Source organism: Babylonia areolata, chromosome 19 (assembly GCF_041734735.1).
Source record: "Babylonia areolata isolate BAREFJ2019XMU chromosome 19, ASM4173473v1, whole genome shotgun sequence".
NCBI lineage: Eukaryota > Metazoa > Mollusca > Gastropoda > Neogastropoda > Buccinidae > Babylonia > Babylonia areolata.
Window position 1 is genome coordinate 11566156 of NC_134894.1, and position 20987 is coordinate 11587142.

Genomic DNA, 20987 nt, shown 5'->3' on the forward strand with positions numbered 1-20987 from the left:
CCTTTAGATGGTTCATATACATGGTGACAAAACTGTGATAATAAAGAGAAAGGTAGTATTAATTATCAACATGAGTAAACTAGTCCACAAAACTGCATTGCATCAACGGAATACCTTCTACACTGATTTCCGCTACCCGGTGGAATAAATGATGAAACAGTACCACAATTATTTTTCATGACAAAATAAGCACCTGAATGTTTTACAGGCAAAAAAAAAAGTTTCTTACAACTGTTCCAAAGTGATGAGAGATACTATCAGAATCACTGCAGTCTGTACTCAAGTACACCCTGTTACTATGTACATCAATGCAACCTGTCAAATCACACTGTGCAGATCCCTGCAACCCAAGCAGTCCAGCTCTGTCTTTTGGTAACCTCCATAAAGACAGTGTGTTTCAAAATCTCAATCAGTTCCACTGTGTAACTGCTTTAAAAATCAAATGAAAAATAAATAATTTCAAATCACAATTTCCCTTGATTGTCAAAAATACCAGCAAAACTAAACACAATCACTGAGGATAACATCAGCCTACATTAAGTTTTCTGTCTGAACAGAAATCATCTGAATACAGTTACTGATCAGCATAATGAGCCCAGCTTTAGTTTTCTCCACTGTCCATTTCAATAATATGATAACCTGTTAACTTTTAAACAAAGTAATGGAAGGGGGCAAGCACAATGAGATAGAAAAGAGATAAAAGTATATATGTATGTATGATAGTCAGTCGTGTCCAACTACGACCATCAGAACAAAAGAGGATTGGGCTAGAATCTGACTATCGTTGAGAGTGTCTTGTCTAAGTTACAGACTAAGCTGCAACTGACACCCATTGCAAAGGAGAAACTCACTTTGCTGTTAGCCCAACCGTAAGCTTATGTCAATGTTTGATATAAAAGAAAAAGAAAATTATCAAATAGAAAAAAAAGAAAAAAACCTGCAGGTACCAAAAGCAGAAATTTGACATTTATTGGTATATAATCTGGTGCAGCTACATAGAAAGACTGGTAAAGTGACAAACATAGAAAGACTGGTAAAGTGACAAAGACCCACAGAGAAAGAAAAGGCTGAGGAAGTGGAAGAAACAGTCACAGAGTGACAGAGAGATAGGTGGAATCCAATTCTATCACAAAAGCCTGTGATTCTGAATACAGGCCAGAGACATCATGCAGACGTCAATGATGTAAAGCAAGAGAGCAAAACAACAACTGTAGTAACACATATCTTGCACATGCACTGCTAACTCTTTTGCCACTATTGAGACTTTGTTGTAACACACATCTTGCACATACATTGTTAACTCTTTTGACACTATTAAGACTTTGTTGTGTAACACACATCTTGCACATGCATTGTTAACTCTTTTGCCACTATTGAGACTTTGTTGTAACACACATCTTGCACATGCATTGTTAACTCTTTTGCCACCATTAAGACTTCCATGGTGACTGGACAGTTCACTGCCATAGGCGACTTCAGTCAACATCAAGAAGTCATGTTCAATGGACCGTTTTTCACATTGTAACAAAACTTGACTGCTGCAACCAACTTTATCATGCAATAGGATACTGACTAACCTTCCCCTTTGACTGAGTTTGAAGTGAACAAGTCCACTGTGTTGTCCTGACATGAACCGAATCATGACTGAGAACATCAAAGAAAATTTGGTGTTGGGGAGTGTTTCTCACAAACAAACTTCGCAGTGAAAGAGTAAACAACACTGCTTTCAACCTCCTTTCTGACGGTTTCTTCCCTACTTTTTCTCTACCGTCCACTCTCTCTCCATCTGTGTCAATGCCCCACACACCTTCCCCTCCATTATTTTCCCTGTTCTACCATCCCCATTGTTTCCATGGCATTACCCCTACATCACGTATCACACAACCTCAATACACAGCCACATGGTTCCATCTGCCGCAATGCCAGCAGTATAAATGATTCTTTTTTCTTTTCTTTTTTTTTGAAGGATAACTCCCTCCACTCAATGCTTTTCATGGACTATATTACAGTTGATAGAACTAACTATGGGAAACGAAACTCAAAATATGTGAAGGACCAAAAAGAAACGAAACTGGACAACATTGTAATGAGGACCGGTAGAAAGATTCACACTGAAGCAAGAAACCATAGCAGATGATCAGACCAGGCCAGGCCAACAACAGTGAGAGGAAGAAAGCAGAGAGAGAAGGAAGGAGGGGGGGGGGGGGGCAGAAAAAGACGCAGGATTCCCTTTGCTCTTTTCAAACATATTGCAGTCATACAACATTGATTTATCAGCAACAAAGGCAAACCTCCTTTGTCTTTTACCCTAAAGGTAAACCAAAAACAACTACAAAAAAATAATTTTAAAAACAACAACAAAACACAGCAACAACAAAATATATATAAAATTCACCTGAATTTCTAACTTGTCTGGAACTTTTTAAAAAAAAAAGTACCAGAGGCTCACAGCATTTAATTCAAAACACTTTTCTACCTGTTCAGAGCATGAGCAATTCAAAATATACATTATTCAACCAAAAACCAGACATAAAAGAAGAAAGACCAAGTTTCACACAAACACAATAAAGTACACGACTTCCGAAGAAGATGTGGGTTGAAACTGGAAATGGCAAACAAAACAAAAAAAGGGAGAAAAAAAAAATGTAAATTACACAAATCGCAAAAGTCACCAAAGAAAACAGGAACAGACATTAATCACAAAACCAAAAGGGAGTGATCCACATTTTTTTTTTTTTTTTTCCATTTGCTTATTTGTTCAATCATCAATTTTCTATTTGCTGTTAGCAACAGGATTTGTTTTTTTAAGATGCTGCTCTCTCTTCCTCAACAAAGAAAAACAAAGAATCACCAGTCTGATGCTTTCAGCAAAAGACAAAAAAATAAAAATAAAATAAAAATAAGCATTGCACATCCCAAACTTTCAAATCTTGCCAATGATGTAAGATTCAGATACATGTCCTGATTTTCTCACTATTTTCTTCTTTCTTTTCTGAAAGTTTCAACAAGTGCACATATAATTAGCTGTGAGAAAAAATACAGTACATATCATGTGTATGCACATGTCAAAGAACAAATGAATGCTTCCCAGAGCATGCGCATGAAGGAATCAGAGAGAAAATGCAGCTGACATTTTCGTATGCGAAGTACTTTATCAGCAATTCACTACATTTTGAAGACTGCAGCACTAAAATAACAGATGAATTAAAATAATACCCATGAATTTTCTTTTCTCTTCTATTTACAGTGCTTTGGTGGATGGGAAAATCTCAGCAATGTAAAAAAAAAAAAAATTAAAAATAAAAATTAAAAATAAAATAATAATAATAATAATAATAATAACAATAAAATCTAAAGTCATTACCTTGAGATCAAAAACAGTCCTCACAGAGGGCAAAGTGAAGAAATCTGATGACCTCAACACAAACCCTAAGGGCAGAGCACACATACAAGCGTAGAGCACATAAAAATGCAGACTCTGATTCAAAGACAGAAACTTAGCAATAGCAAAGAACAAAAACTGCATTGAAGGACGTAAACACCACAGCGAAGCTGAGTATGATCATCAGAACACAAACCTGCACATTTCAAGGATGCAAACGATCAAACTTTAGGACAAGAACTTGAAAAATAAAAGGAATAGAACATACACACACAGGGGAAAAAAAAAAGAAATAAAAAAAAAATCATACCCACATGTTAAACAATATGGAACAAACTACAGTCCTGAATATCCCACAAAGAAACAGGTTGGCTAAATGCGAAGACTACAAGTACCTGAAGTAAACAACACTCATCATTTCCAACAGGTGGGTCTCTGATGAGAAAGCTAGACAAGAACAGAACAAAATAAACCTAACTTGCAGTATTCTTCAATTTATTGCTTGACATCAACAAGAAAGCAACACTTTTTCTAAACATTACATTTCCCTTATATATATATATCCATATTCTTGCTTACAAAAACCAGACTAGATACAGGAGTTTTTTTTCTTTTTAACATCCATATCTATTTGTCTTCATAAACATTTCCATACACAATTTCATACAAATTACTATTTATACACCAGATATAAACAACCTAGAAATTTTTTTTTTTTAAAGCTGTGTGACTGCTTTACAAGGGACAAAAAAATGATATACAGCAACACACAACTTGAAACATGCTTTCAGAAATATCTTCACTTTTTTTTTAGCTATCATTCCTTCAGCCCAATAAAAACTGGCCCATCAATCAGTGAAAAAAAAACAACTGCTTCCTCTGGAAAAACACACACACACACACATACATGCATGCATGCACTCACGCACACACACAGAGAACGTAAAACTAGTCTTTGTATCTGACATAGTGTCCAGTATCACAAGAACAGTAACAACATATCAGCTCAACCTGCACCAGGAAAAAAAAACAAACATCTGAAGTCCTTCCAAGGCTGAACATAACAAACACACAATTTCAGCTAGATTTGCACTTGTAAATAAAATGTTTAAAGTCCTTCCAAGGCTGAACATTTAAAAATCCTCAATTACATAAGCGATTACCATTCAAAAAAGAAACTTTCAATAGTCCTTTTTTTGTCAAAGTAGATTATTTTCTTCTGTCATATGCTGCCTGCTTGTTAGGATTATTACAGCAGGCTATAAGGTATAAGCTTTTGCTGTTGTTTTTCTTTTTAACAAAATCATTCAGAAAAAAAAAATCAAACTCTGGTGGAAATAATACTATTAGACAGGAAATGATAAATGTGTGATTCAATTTCTATGTTTGGATCAGGAAAAAAAAAACCTTTATAAGGAAAAATCTAAGAAGAAAACCACACATATCTATCCAAAATAAACTACCAAATAATGGTACTATCCAAAATAAACTACCAAATAATGGTACTTAGGTAAATCTCAACAAATGATACACCATTTAACAGTACAAAGGTCAATGTCAGCAAATGATACAAACAGGTCAATCTCAAATTTCTTATTATCTCCAACAAAAATTACAGACCACAGAAATGGAAATTATCCACTTCCAAAACACACACACACACACACACACACACACACACACACACACACACAAAGTCCTGTCACTGTGTACTAACACAGTGTACTGCCACCTACCTCCAAGCCACATAACAACACTGAGAAAAAATAACTTGGGTGATGCCTTCAAGTACCAGAGATGACCTGAGACTGCGTTTACCTTGTTTTCAGAGCTGTTACGTGGAATATGGTTTTGTATGCAAGCATGATTTTGTACACAAGTAAGATTTTTTTTATTACAAGAATGACCTTATGCAACATGTATGATTTCGTATACAAACATGATTTTGAATGCATGTACATCTATTTATAAATGCATTAACATCTGTGTATGTGTGCCGGTATACATGTTAGAATGTTTGTTACTTAAGTACAAACGCTCTACTAACATAAAATCACTCAGTTTGGTTCGGCTCATAAATATCTTGGCACATTCTTTGTATTAGCAACAACTGAGGTAATATTCATGACAATTTTCAGTGCATGCTGTGTCCTTGGTACAGAAAAAAAAAGCACAGTCTTTCAGCTCATCAACGGAGCCAGAATCATGGAATATACATTCTTAGCACTGGTCTACAGGTATCATGACAGACGAATGTCTATTTTTCTCACACTATTTGGCTTCAGCAATCATCCTTGTGTGTGTGTGTGTGTGTGTGTGTGTGTGTGTGTGTGTAGATGGAATAGGAGAAAGAAAAGAGTCTGAAAACACTTTTTTTCCATATAAAAATATGTCAACATGTATCTAAAGCTGTCCGTGACTGAATTCAAGCCATGTTCTGAGGCACACAGATTTATGGTCTATGGCACTCACAATTGCATACAGATGAATAAACAAGGCTAATGTAAGAAAATCAATACAAATGCCTCTCCATCACCATAACTTTGAGTTTTTTTGTTTATTTGTTTTTTAAGTTTTTATTAACAGTTTCAGAAATGGGATAGACTGAACACACACACATACAGATGTACATTTTCACACACTCACTCATAAACATACACTCAATCACACACACACAAACTCTCACACACACACACATGCACACACACGTGCGCGCGCACACACATGCACACACACACACACAGACACAAACGTGTGCATGTGTATATGTCATACACGCATACATGACACCAACACAGAATACTCATGCAGACAATTCCACCGGGCACAATGGCTACTCTTCAATAATTTCGAAATAACACTGGCAAACTGCTTTTTAAATCACAGGACAAAGATGAAAAACAGTGGTCGTTGTAAGGTTAACTTGATTAGTAAATCAACAAATGTACTTGATTGTTAAAGGAAAAATATGGTAAAGAACACCTTTCGTTATTCATAGCTAACATCAGTTCCAAAGAACAGCTTTCATAGCTAACATCAATTTGAATGACGCTTGCAAAGGTTCTGATTCCACAAAGTTTCATGTATTCTTTTTTTCTCTGAACTGTCGGTGGGAATGTTACATCACTGTTCAATTCTCACAATGTCAGCAACAGGTTTGTGCCAGCGTACATACGTTTATGATCTTCAACACAGTCAGGATTTACAAACAGGGTATTTTGATTACATATCAACTTCTCAACATCAAAAATGGAAACATTAACTAAGAAACAGTCTGGAACTAGTCTGAGAGTTCATCAATAAACAACAACAACAACAACAAAAACAACATGTATACACACATATGCCCACATATACACACACACGTGTGCATACACACACACACAAAAAGCATCCAATACAATCACGTTTCTATCTTAACTAGGCTAAAACATTAAATACAAGTAACAAGTATACTCAGCCAAATGGTTCTATTTCACTTGTTTGAATATCTGGGACTTTTCTAAACATGGATAAACACAGAATCGAAATTCTCATTTTATAACTTTGTTAACCTGAAAAATGAATCAAAATTTTAAAGCATAACAACAATCACCCCCCCAAAAAATTTCTTTCTTAAAATAATCTTCAGCAATAAAAGTTTGCTCTGACAATGAACGTACATGAATGAAACATACGTGTTTGTTGTTTTTTTTACATTAATTTTTCTTAAATGATCCGTTTTAATTCAACAAACAAAACAAAACTTATCAATCAATATAACTAGCCAGTCTATCAGTCATACATGCATGACTCTAAGTGTCTCCCTTCAGAACTCAATCATTAAAAATAGTCATTAAAAAAATTGAAGGAACATTAAAAAAGAAAAGAAAAAACAAACAAACAAAAACACAAAAAAAAACACTCTCAAACAATGTCCTCAAAGAACATGATGCCAAAGCCAGAATTTACATGTTTTGTATCAAATGAACTACTGTGTAAGTATTATGAACATACTTTAAACATGGGCATGACTCATCCAACCCAAAATGCTAAATACATTGGACGTTTCTTCATAACCTTTTGGTTAACTGTGGCTTAAACAAATGAACAGCATTTTCTTCTCGTTCATGAATCATCCCTGTATTTTTGGAACAAAAATAAGCACACAGTCACCTCTTCACAAATTCAGAACAAATCTGTCTTTTAAACATATTGAAAGAACATATCAATAACAGTCTAAAACATCTTGCGTTATATTCCAAGTATCTATACACCAAGCAAACAACTGTCACCAATACTAGTAGTGGGAAAGTAATGATGTAAATACTCAGCTGAATTTGATGAATCTAGAAGGATTTAACAGACGTTTCTGCGAAGAAATGATTACCATATATTACAAAGAGCCAACAAGGAAACATGCTATAAAATATTGTTTTGAAATGGGTGAATATGGAAATGTGCTAAAGATATTGTACTGAAATAACCTTAATGATGTAAGGATGCTCATTTTAGACAATGAAGTGGGATTAATCACCAGTGTCATTCCTACAATAACAGAACAAGAAACAAAAATCTCACTGATCTACATTTCAGCTAACAACCTTCTCAATGTTAGCTAATTTTTTTTTTTTTAATCGATTTAAAAAAAAAAAAAAAGAAGTAGAAAAGCTGTTCAAGTGAACTGACAAAATTTCATGTCACATGATCCACATGCCAACTTCAGTCCATGTGTTCTGGGATCTGGTTCGAGATATGCCAAAATGACACTGATAAACCTCTCCATCTTTAGCTTTATCAAGGACAATATAATATTAAACTTAAGCTACATATTCAAGCAACTAGTTTCTTAATTTTTTTTTAAAGATATTCTTGTCACACACAGTACAGAGTAATGACAGAACTACAACTTTTAGCAATGTACAAAACTATTGAATTTTTTTTCTTTACTTATCAAAAAATTGTGAATTCCTTTTATTATGTGTCAGATTTTATATCACTTAAGATTATGGCAAGGTTTTCATCACAGCATACTTAACCTCAGTTTCTACCAGTTCTGGAAATTTGTATCATCTACATTTATGTCAGTTGGAAAGCATGCTGAATGAGTTACTTCCCTTGCAACAGAAATATTATCATGTATACTTTCTTTCTGTGAATTCTAGCTCACTTGTGTATATAATTAATATAATCAATGAAACTGGAAACGATTTGCCAACCCCTTTCTCTAAACTGCTATTGTCATTCACTGCAGCTGCTTGAAAACTTTCATGAACAGTTTCTGGGTCTGACATCCTGTTCAGGATCACTGAATATGAAACTGAACTGATATCACTTTGCCACCAATTTTGATAACTGTACAGTGTTGCAAGCACACTCATGAGGAAACTGAGAATGAATCAAACTGGGTTAGAAGAACCACAGAAAAAGAGAAAGAGAGAGGGAAATTTTCTATCTAAAAACTGATTTAAACTGATAACTTTGTGATACCACCTTTTTATTTCTTTTTCTTCAGCATCATCTCACAACTGATTATATATAAGTCCTGTGTGGAGAAGAGGGTGGTATGAATTTGCTAGAACTGATCCTGACTTTCAGCTGTTCTAGTTAGTAAGGAGTGACAAACTGACAATCATTCACATGTAATGGTAACTCTTCAACCACCTATAAAAGAAAAAAACAAACAAAAAAACCCAAAAAAAAACAAGTATCAGTGATAACATCAGTTTTGCTCCCTTTTCCATCTCTTCCAATCACGTGCCATTTCCTTCTCAACTTTGCTGCAAACATTCTGCAGTTGTGTTGTTATCCTTCTCCTTTCCTTGCAGCTGACATTTCTATATATATCATACATCATGACTGTAAAAGTCAACAGGCAGGTATCCAACTCTGCTAGGAGATTTTTAGCAACTGGCATACCTGTAATTTCCTCCTTGAGATCAGAAATCTGACTGGATATGGTGCAACACATTTTGTACCGATCAAATAAAATCGCAGCAATAATAACTCATGCAGATTAGCACAAACTTGACATGTTAACGTGCTAACTCACTTGGTCAGTACAAACTGACATATATCATTAACATGTTTACTCACCCAATACATCCCTAACCCTTCAGGTCCCCACAACACAGGTCCCTTACCCACCCAAGCTCTCCCTACTCAATGCTAACACAGGTTGGTGGTGGCCCCACCCTCTTGCTGCTTGCTGACCAAAGGGCAGCTTTCATCCTCCTCCTCGGCCAGCCCGTTCTGACCCGTCAGGGTAGTCCTCTGATCCTTTTCCTTGATACTCACCAGTGGCACCCGGTCCCCCACACCACCCCCACCTTCCTCCGGGGACAGGTCCACCTCTTTCCTCCCCGACCCCACCCCCACGCCCTTGGCGTCACCATCACACAGATACCCAGCCGCAGAGGGGTTGTTGCCGTCGCCAGAGGGCTTCCCCCCCTCCCCCATCGCGCCGCTGTCTTTCTCCTGGGGAGGTGGCGGGGATATCAGCACCTCTGTCACGTTCTCCCTGGACGGAGCCTGCGTCCTGGCCTTGCCGTCGCCGGGCAGGCTGGTGCTGGACAGCAAACTTCCCTTGGAGCTGTGCGTCTTGAGGGACCCCGAACTGGCCTGGCTCTCCGAGGTGTCTTGAACGCCCTTCTCCTCGGGGCTGTCCTTGGAGGCCTGGGCAGCATTGGCCATGACGACGCGGTCCTTCAGGGAGCTCTCCGAGGCCAGGGCCCGCTTCTGCACAATCTCCAGTGGGCTCAGGCTCGGCTCCCCAATGTCGCACATGCCCCCAACGCTGGTGTTGCGTGACATGGCGTCGGCCTGCGTGCGGTGCCACTCCTTGTGGAAGGCCTCCTCCTGGCTGCCGTCCTCCCCGGGGTTCGAACCCATCATGCAGGACGTGCGGCGGGCAGCCAAGTAGTGTACACGCCGGATTCGCAGGAACTGCACTGCGGTGATGGCGCGCACTGAGAAGTCCGGGGAGTACAGCGGCAGGTGGCGAAGGTCCTGAGAGTCCTTCAAGGACTCCATCTTGATGTCACGCAGACCTGCGACACAGGAACAGAGAGGGTGTGTCAGATACAAAGCTTACCAGCGTATAAACGTTTCAATTAAAAAAAAATATGATTAGAACTGGTGCTTAGTGTATCATATGAATAAAAGGCCCAGTAACACACACATACACACACACACACACACACACACACATATATACAACACACATACACATGTACTTGCATATGTGTAAGCTACATCTGTGTGCATATGGGTGTGTGTCTGTCTGTCTGTCTGTCTGTCTGTCCGTCCATCCATCCATCCGTCTGTCTGTGTCTGAGGTGGTGCATGAGTGTGTGCATGCATGTGTCGAGTTTGCGCACATTCATGCATGTGTATTTAAATGATTGTAAAGATGACAAAGGCCCATTTCTAGCCACACAGAGATCACATCTCCAGGCACTACAGCAGTGTAGCTTTCAACTCATAGGCAAAACAAGACACCTTTCCATAAAATGACCATCTGTTCAAATATGCTCCTGCTTTTGACCAGTCCTTCAGAAATCTGACTGGATATGGTGCAACACATATGGTGCTGTGGTCACTGACAAAAGCTGGGGTGTGCACACTCAAGTCGTGTAGGTTCATGTGTGGCTCACAAGTCAGGTGCGCCACCCACACTCACTTTCGTTTGTCATGTTCTTCTGGCCCAGTAAAAATGCAATCAATGATCCAAGATTCTAGTCCCAGTACTGCCAATCTTGAATGCCTGCAAGCTCCATGCTCACCCCCCCCCCCCACACACACACACACACACTCCCCCCTAGCCCCCCCCCCCCCCCCCCCCCCCCCCTCCCACTGTCAAATATAAACATGTTACCTCAATTTTCTTTTCTTAGTCATGAATACGTTATTTCCAAACCACAGACTTTCATAAAAGCTGTAAAGAAATTATGCATATCACATATTTTCTGATCTTTCATGACTTCATTACTGCTCAGCATTCTACCATCATTCATGTCAGGAGTGATATCTCCTGCAAACTGGTTTTCGGGTCAACACTGTTATCTCCTGCATACCATTTTGAGGCCAATACTGTTATCTCCTGGACTGATACTGTTATCTCCTGTCTGCCATTTCAAAGTCAATACTGTCTGAATCTCCCGTGTCGCGGTTTGTCTGAGGATGGATTTTTCTGCACATGCCTACCAAATCCATTTTTTTAATGAAATATTTATCCGTTTCTTCTATAAATGAGAATATGCCCCACACCTGTCAACCATTCTGAGCATGTAATCTTCTAGAAATAAACACATTTGCTTTCAAATTTCTCTCTCTCTTTCTCTGTTTCACACACACACACACACACACACACACACACACACACACACAAATTCAGACACAACACCCAAACCCACATCCACACCCACACACTGACAGCAATTTTAAAGAAATCAACAAACAACCGTAACAGTTTTTCCATAACACAACAAGTGCACTTACAATCCAAGCTCTTCACACCAAAGTAGGTGAACGGCCCACTTTCAAACATCAGGTTTTCCTTGCCAATCTCCACCTCCACGTGTCCTGCCACAATCCACCCATCACTCAATCAATCAATCACTCAATCAACAATCAATTCATCAATCAATCAAATAATCAATAAAAGCCAACAATGCAAATTTGAAAGTGTGTCTCGAGAAAGGTCGAGTGTGAAATCATAGAAAGGCTCTGTGAAATCATCATCAATTTACTTTTTATTAGATCTATATGAATACATAAATAAGTAAAGAAAAAAATAGATATAAATACATAAATAAGCAAAGGAAAATAACTGTACGGCTGACCCAGAAAAGCTGCATAGTGTTCACTGAGAACATCGGTAAAGGGGCTGAAATAGGATTTTTGTTTCTAATCATTCTAGACATATTTTCTAAACTTCAATAGTTCAATTTTTGTCACCGGAGAGCAAACTGAAATCTGTTTCAATCTTGATACCAGAAACACAACTGCAGCCATCATCTTAATGAAAGGTGACTTCCCCACAACATTTTTGAACAGACATTTTTATGCAGAATGATGCAAGGGAGGCAACTTGTCACTCAACCAAAGAAAATGTGGCCTTTGGCTTTTCATATATTTTGGGTTGCCAAATGGTCATAACAAACAACCTGTGTGTATGTTCATATGTGCATGCATGCTTGTGGGCGTGTGCATGTGTACAGGCATGTGCATTAAAACTACAAAACGTATTAACCTTTTTGCGGATGCACATATAAAGCAGTTAAAAAAAAATTGCACACATCTATTGAACTGCCAATGATGAATACAGCGCTAAACAAAAATAGGTTTTCTCCTGTTAAAAGAATTCATTCCAGACATTTTAAAAGTTCAACACACTGCACAGAGCACATACATGTATTTAAAATACAACCAACACTACGAGCTGAAAATGAAACACATACACATACACACACACACACACACACACACACAAACACATACACAAATACATTAACAGTGACTAAGTTCTCTCAACGAAAAAGACACCCACCCTCCAGCAACAGAATGAAGTAGTCACAATCCCTTCCACGCTTGTAGATGAAGTTTTTGTCCATGTCGTCATTGCTGGGGGTCATGGTGATGAAGATCTTCTTCCGGATCAGCTGTTTCAGCACACTCCTGGTGATGTACTGTTCCTTGAAAGGCTCCACAGCTGTGAAACACATTACACCATGTATCTAACTTATTAGACGCATGCCACCGCTGTAAAACACATTAGACTGTATACCTTATATCACATTCCACTGCTTCAATACACATTTTTCATGACATTCCACTGCTTTAACTTAGGACACATCATACTGTGTATTTAAAGACACATTTCACTGCTGTTAGACACATTACACAGTGTTTTTGCTTCTTCTTTTTTTTTTGCGTGTGTGTTTTTTGTTGTTTTTTTTTACACATTCCACTGCTGTAAGACATATTCCACCAATATTTATAAATCACTGAATCATTCCTCACATGCTTTCCTGTCATTCCAACAATCTGCTACCCAGTAATAATATGTTTCATTTATAACACATTAGTATCTGTACAATAAAACTTCTGCTGTGTCAGAATGGTAAAAATTCTGAGGAAGATTTCACTGTGACCTGTGACTTAGACTATAATCCTTATCTAAATAGTAAATCAAGTTAATTTAGCTGCCTAAATTGCAGCATACTAAAATCATTAAATGTGATTACCACATACACGCAAATGCACACACACACACACACACACACAAATGTGAAAAATACACACACACACACACACACACACGCACACACGCACGCACGCACACGCACACACACACATTTCAGATTCAAAACCAAACGCTTTAATTGGAGTGGAACTCCCATGAATGTGAAGACGGAATTCAAACAAACAGACAAAACATATCTAAATGCACTGTCAAGACAGAATTGACCTCTGTCATAATGCCAACACTCCGACTGCCCCCCCACCCACCCACCCCCCTGCACCTCTCTCCCCTCCCCCCCTTCCCACTCCCCTTCCTGTTACCAAGTTCCTGCCTCCATCCTCCCCACTCCCCCCACCCTCCCTTCCATCCCGGAACTCCGCCATGGGATTCTTTCTTCCCTGAATTCCTGCCAAACTGGGGACTGACACAAAAGCAGCAAGACTGTGCAGGTGACCTCACGTCATTTTATTACAACAGACATCCCATAGTCACATACATCATCTGGTTCTTATCATGGTCAGAGGCCGCCAAACTGCTCTGAGTAAAGAAACACATTGATGCCACAATCTATAGCAGAGGCTAACCAAATTGCCGGAAACTGCTCCACAACAACTCAGCAAGATGCTGTCAACATCACTTTCTCTTGTTGTAAAATCAATGCTTGGTGGTGGTGGGTTTTTTTGGGGGGGGGTTTTGGCTTTTTTTGGCTTTATCCTTTTTTTCTTTTTCTTTTTTTCACAAAACAAAGAAGGGAGGACTGGACTCTGGAGTGTAAATGGAGGATGTAGATAACACTAGAAAGATGGTACAGTAGAGAAGAATTCATCGTAAAACACAGTACTGATCTCTCACAGCATCAACTTAATAATTAAGTCTTTACTTTCACACATAATATGTAAAAGAGTCACGAGGACCCTCACGATTTTCAGCATATCAGAAGCCCTGGTTCAAAATCTATGTTTTAAATTTTTTTTTAATTAAGCAAACAACATCAAAACAACTGTAATCGCTTGACCAGACAGAGCCACTTACCAGTGGACAAGAACTGGTAGGCAGCGAAGGCCACCTGCTGGGAAATCCGGGGACCATGTTCATGCTTCTGGTCAAACACATCATACTCCAGCTGGTGCTGACGTTCTCGGGGCTTCTTCTTACGGTTGTCGGCTGAAAGAGTGACAGCAAGAAAAAATCATTGATGATTTATATATATCATGCCACATAAGTAAAAGTTAACTAGCTTAAACAGTATTTCGTTAAAAAATGTCACAATAAAATCTGACAAGACAACACGTAAGCCTTATCAAGTCCTGTTGAAAACGGCTGAATATATTACATATTGTATTCACACTAGATATGTGACAGATCTATACAAATGTCTAAAGAGTTTATTAAATTTATATAAAAGGCATCCAGCTAGTTTCAATGTATCAACAGCTAGGAAAAGGATAGTTCACCCCATGTTTTACTGATCCAGTGATTCAGGATGTCCTATCCACCCCATGTTTTACTGATCCAGTGATGATGTCCTCTCCACTCTAGTTATACATGTCAGCTCTATCCATTCATATTCTTGACTTTAAAAAACTATTCTCATACACACACACACACACACACACACACTCACAATGAAATACTCAACTAATACAGTCATCATTTTTTATCCTGTCTCACTCAGTCACAATTCTTCTTTAATCACAAACATACCTACCTACCCACCTACCTACCTATCTACTACACACACACACACACACACACACACACACACGCATGTGCACGCATGTGCACACACACACACACACACACATGCACACACACATGGTAATACTAATAGTGAATCGAATCTCAAAGTTATTACAAACTGCTACAAAAAAAATTTAAAGAGCAACTGAGTTTCACAAGAAAAAAAGTATAAAAAAAAACAACAACACATCATTTGTAACATTAACAAATAAGGAAAGCAAGTCATGGGAAGCCAGGGCAAGAACTAAAAGTTTATAGATGAAAAGACACTCTGAACTTTTTTTTCTTTAAATCAGAAAGACCCAGGAGAGACCTGAAGTGAAAGGCTGCCCACAGTGATAACAGCAAGTAAAACAATGAATGGATTCATGACGAAAACTAGGTCAGAGGCAGACAGAAAAGCAAACACTGAGTACAGCATACAGACACCAGACAGCCAGAGACAAGAGCTATGCGCTTCAAGCACAACTGATACCCATACATACATAACTATCATGAGTGAAGACAGAAAAGACATACAAGTGATAATGCAACATAAGACTCACTCAGTATGTCAGTTTCGTCAATGATCTCTGACTGGATGATTTCTTCAATGACATCCTCCAATGTGACAACGCCGATATTCTCGAAGAATGGATCATGGTCCCCTTCATTTTGTAAACACTGGACAATGGCCATGTGGGATTTGCCTGACAAATGGCAAAGAAAAAAACAGACCACTGATTTAAAAAAAAAAAATGTCTACATCACATGCATGCATTGCTATCATTAATTTGTGGTTTATACCATGTAAAATTCATTATTTTATTTAATGTGTCAAGAGTCAAGAGATTCTTCCTAAACATTTTTACTTTGTTCAACTAGATAGGGTTGTGAAGTTTAAAATTAGTTTTACAAGTAGACTTATCATGTATAATGAACTTAAAAGTGACAACAGTAAAGTTACTCTATTGACTATCAAACTACATGTACATATTATTATTCAAAATTCTACCACTATGTATCACTGGCCACTTGCAATAGTTGAACTGTGTTTACCATTGTTGTTTTTTAATGGTAGTTTCATTGTGTAATATATATAAATGATTAAACGATTACATTTTCTTTCTAATTTTGATTACACTAAATCACTAAATTAACAGTATTAAATGATTACATTTTTTTCTAATTTTGATTACACTAAATCACTAAATTAACAGTATACTATTACACTATAATCATATACATATATGTACCTTTGTACAATCATGGGCACATTTCTTAGTGTGGGAGTGAGTGTGCTTGATATGCCTATGAACAGTACTATATATATATATATGTGTGTGTGTGGATGAATATGATTGCACTATGTTAACTGTCATGCACATTCAATGATATTAATAAATTGTATTTAAGACTGTGTTACATTCATGCACTGCATACATGTGTGTGCTTTTCCCATGCATGCATGAAAACACAGTGTGCACACATGAGTCTCCATCAGAGTGCACGTTTCATTGTTTGTTCACGTATTCATGTGAATGTGACAGTATTATTACATGGAGGGAGAGAGAGAGAGTGTGTCACTCTGTGTGTGTGTGAGTGTGTGTGTGTGTGTGTGTGTGTGTGTGTGTGTGTGTGTGTGTGTGTGTGTGTGTGTGCACAATAATCAGTGTGCATGTGTGTGTGTGTGTGTGTGTGTGTGTATGTATGTATTGTATACATGTGTATGTGTGTGGGGTGTGTGTGTGTGTGGGTGGGGGTGTATGTGTGTACATTCTGTGTGTGTGTGTGTGTGTGTGTGTGTGTGTGTGTGTGTGTGTGTGTGTGTGTGTGTGTGTGTGTACATTATGTGTGTGTGTGTGTGTGTTTCTGTGTGTGTGCTGTGTGTGTGTGTGCATCATGTGTGTGTGTGTGTGCGCGAGCGCATGTGTGTGTGTGTGTGTCTGTACATTGTATGTGTGTGTGTACACTGTGTGTTTGTACATTGTATACATGTACAATGCATGTGTGTACATTGTGTGTGTGTGTGTGTGTGTGAGAGAGAGAGAGAGAGAGAGAGAGAGAGAGAGAGAGAGAGAGTATTATACAAAGTGCATGAAACATTATATATCAATAAATATGTGTGCATTCATGCATGTGTGAGCAAATAATTCAAACACAAAATACAGTACACATCACAGATCACTGATCACATGTTCAAATCTTCATAGCAAGTTATGACGTCGTAAAATTATGTGAATCATTCAAATAAAACCGACAGCATAAAACTATTACAACTTCCAGACACTGTGCCCCTTTCTTCCCCAAAATACCACTGCCAGCCCTTGGCAACTTCTCAAGATCAGAACGTTTCACCTGGTGAAACTAACAATCACGTCAAGGAGAGGGCATACTTGTATTTTCAGCAAAGAAGGATTTTTTGCTTCACAAATATATGTAAACTGCATGGTATTCTTTGTTGGTAGGACTGTATTATATTAAAAAATATATATATATATCTACTAATAAATAATATTTCTAAAAAAAACCTGTAAAAATTAAACCTTTTTTTGTTTGTTTTTGTTTTCTGGAGTGAAAAACTGGGTCATGAATGATGAAAACTCAATGTATAATTCCGGTGCAATAGTAAAAGCATAAAATCAAAAATTCATTATGGAATTTGTCCTTCATGAAATGAACACAAGATTGAAGGGAACTGGTGAGAGGTGATGACAGCTGCACTTCACTGCGTTGACAGATTTTCCAATTGTGAAGACAGGCCTAACTTCATATTGTATGTGTGCATGGTTCAGATTTGGGGCATGCTAACTATGTTGCATACTTCATTGTATGTGTGCTGCTCAAAAAACAAAACTGTCAATTGTCAAGTGTCTTCATAACAAAAGCATGTAAATCGTTGTGGGGAAATTGAAAATGACTGAGACCAACCCTCATGGCAGACTTTATTTACACTTTAGCAGCAACAGCTACATTTACATGACACATGTATAACAAAAAAATTCTGAAAAAGTTCAATCTTAATAGCATACATGATGCAGTCTGTCATCACACCAACTGAACAAGTCGTTAATCATGTCATATATAATATTTCTTTATGAACTATAGTAAATTGTATCCAGGATAACCTCAAACATATAATTCATTGAATCATTATTTCAGTCACTGTTAATTGAGTCTCCAATCCAAAAAAATCTTAAGTTCTGTTTGAATAATTAAAACTAATTAAAAAAAATAATAAATAAATAAATAAAATTTTAAGTTCCATGTTCTGTGATCTATTATAAATCTGGTCTTATTTTTGTAGATAAAAATCCTTCCCACCTGGCTTCTGCAAGTTCTATAATATGTTCAGTACAGTACTTTACATGAGCAGTATTGTAAAGTTTCTTATCAAAACCTGACAATAACAGTGACAACACTAACAGCTGACTTAATTAATATCAAAACATAACTCACATGCGACATTCAAACAAAAGCCTAATTTGTCACATCAAAAGTATTTCACATTTTATAATGAAATCTCAAGTTCCTAGAATACAAAATACATGAAATTACAGCTAATGGCCATATCACCAATTACAACTTGTTACAAATAAAAGGTTTTACAAATGAATACCTTGGAGAAAATCTTGCAACATGGCATCCAGCCTCATGTCATAATCCACGAACAAGGGCTGGTGGTCATAGAAACGACAGACCGTTTTCAAGGGCGTGTTGTTGTCAGGGTCAATGAGAGCCAGCTCCTTGGTGTTCAGCAAGTGAACAATATTGGTCTTGTCTCCATCATACACAGGCACTCGTGTGTATCCAGATTTTAGAATCTTCGACATCATTTCAAAATCCAGGACTGTGTTCACATCTAGCATGTACACATCTTCAATCTTGGTCATCACATCTTCCACGCGCTTACTAGCCAGCTGCAGGGCACCAGCTATGATATTCGCTTCATCATTTTGCAGCACTTTATGGTCAGCTGTCATGCGGATCAATTCTTGGAGTTTCTCTTTGTCATACACTTGGCCTATTTCTTCACCCAGAATTTTATCCAGCAGTAAGCTGATGGGAAAGGAAAGGGGGAAAGTAACAATCATGAAGAAGCGAGTGATGTACGCTGTCCTTGCACCAACTGCCAGGCCATGACGAGAACACACAGCTTGTGGGATAATCTCACCAAACACCACAATACAGATAGTCGAAACAATTACAGCCACAATTCCATTGGACAGATCATCAAGAAGGATTGTTGCTGTACTGTTTACCATCACATTTCCTAAAAGCAGTGTACAAAGAAGGAAATTACCTCTTTTCCTAAGTGGTGTAATAGTTTTTGCATACTTTTTTTCAGTCTTTGAACCACATTTTTCAATGATCTGCAATTCGGTTTTATCAAGTGCCATAAGACCTAGGTTCAAGCCGCTAAATAAACCCGAAAGAAACAGAAGGAAGAAGACTATGACAATCTGAACTGGTAAGGGCAGCAGTGTACCACTTCCTTCAGTCACCTCTTTGATGGTTATTTGTTGCCAAGGCTCCGAACCTTGTAATTCCCATGTTGTAGACTGTTTAACACACAAATAGTACTTTTCTTCTCCCGGGTCTAATTTGTCTAAAGTCACCTCGAACACTGCACCTGTCCGTTTGCTATTCACAGCTTTCGGTTTGAACGCACTTGTCCTCTTACTTGAGTCGCAATCCCGTGTGCCCTCTTCTGGACTAGGAGTGAATGCGATTTCCATATCATCGCCAAAATTAATGCCAATCAATTGCAGGTTTTGATGAACATTCGGCAAAAGTTTCAATATCCCTTCTTTCGTGCGGTCGACTGACACTTCTCTAGGAAGAAGGGCGAACACTTGTGTGTAGTTCGTGTTCGCTCCTGCTGTCGCTGTCACTGAAAATCCCATGTAAACAATGAAAAAAACCGCAGAAAACGTCGAGCAGGCCATGTCTTTCTCGGATTATGCCGGAAGAATGAGTTCGGACGGGTCACTCTGAACTACGACCGAGCGCATCCGAGAATCTCCGAGTATATCCGAACTGACTCGAAAGCGAGATCGTAAGCCATCGGTTCGTGGAAAGGGGACAGGTTTTCACTTTTTTCAGGTTAATGGTTTCACAATGACAATATGCAGCCTAAGTTTTATCCCCTTCGGTGTCTGTCATTAAGCACTTTTATATAGAATAACAGGAGTACAGAAAATCAAAGAAAAAAAAAAAGAATGACGTGTAAATTATCAACATTCCTGGATTCGAATAAGTGATATTTTAATGGTTGTCAGTCTACTGAATCAAAGCTAAAGTTTTATTTTATTCTGTCAGACAAGTACTAGTTCAAGTAGTCAGGCTAGATCGATCCATCTGAATGAGACCATGCAATTTATGTGACTCCGACATAGTAAGGATGCACGGGATAACAAGTGAAAATATGATCGATGATCTATACTAGCCGTGAACCCACGTACGCGGGATCGATGAACAGGACTTCCTAAAAGACCTCAAACATCGTACAGTTCAAGTTTATGATGTGGGCTGTGTTCTTTATCTGACCAAGAACACACAATGAGTTTTTCCGTCATTGATGTATACACGGCTGACGACAGCTAGTTATAAATATGTTCGAAATTTCATCCACTGATGATGATACTCAGGGCCGGTGCC

The 20987-nt window shown here is 38.1% G+C and overlaps 1 protein-coding gene across 1 annotated transcript; it reads right to left on the reverse strand.

Moving 5' to 3' along the window:
• Positions 1-9529: 9529 nt before the first annotated feature.
• LOC143294004 (metal transporter CNNM4-like) lies at positions 9530-20277 on the reverse strand. Its single transcript, XM_076605397.1, has 6 exons — positions 18946-20277; positions 15893-16036; positions 14640-14771; positions 12912-13073; positions 11861-11944; positions 9530-10410 (listed from the first exon to the last, which is right to left on the reverse strand). Exons 1-6 carry the CDS (start codon positions 20273-20275, stop codon positions 9530-9532), a joined length of 2733 nt encoding a protein of 910 aa, XP_076461512.1. The 5' UTR covers positions 20276-20277.
• Between the last annotated feature and the right edge of the window lie 710 nt (positions 20278-20987).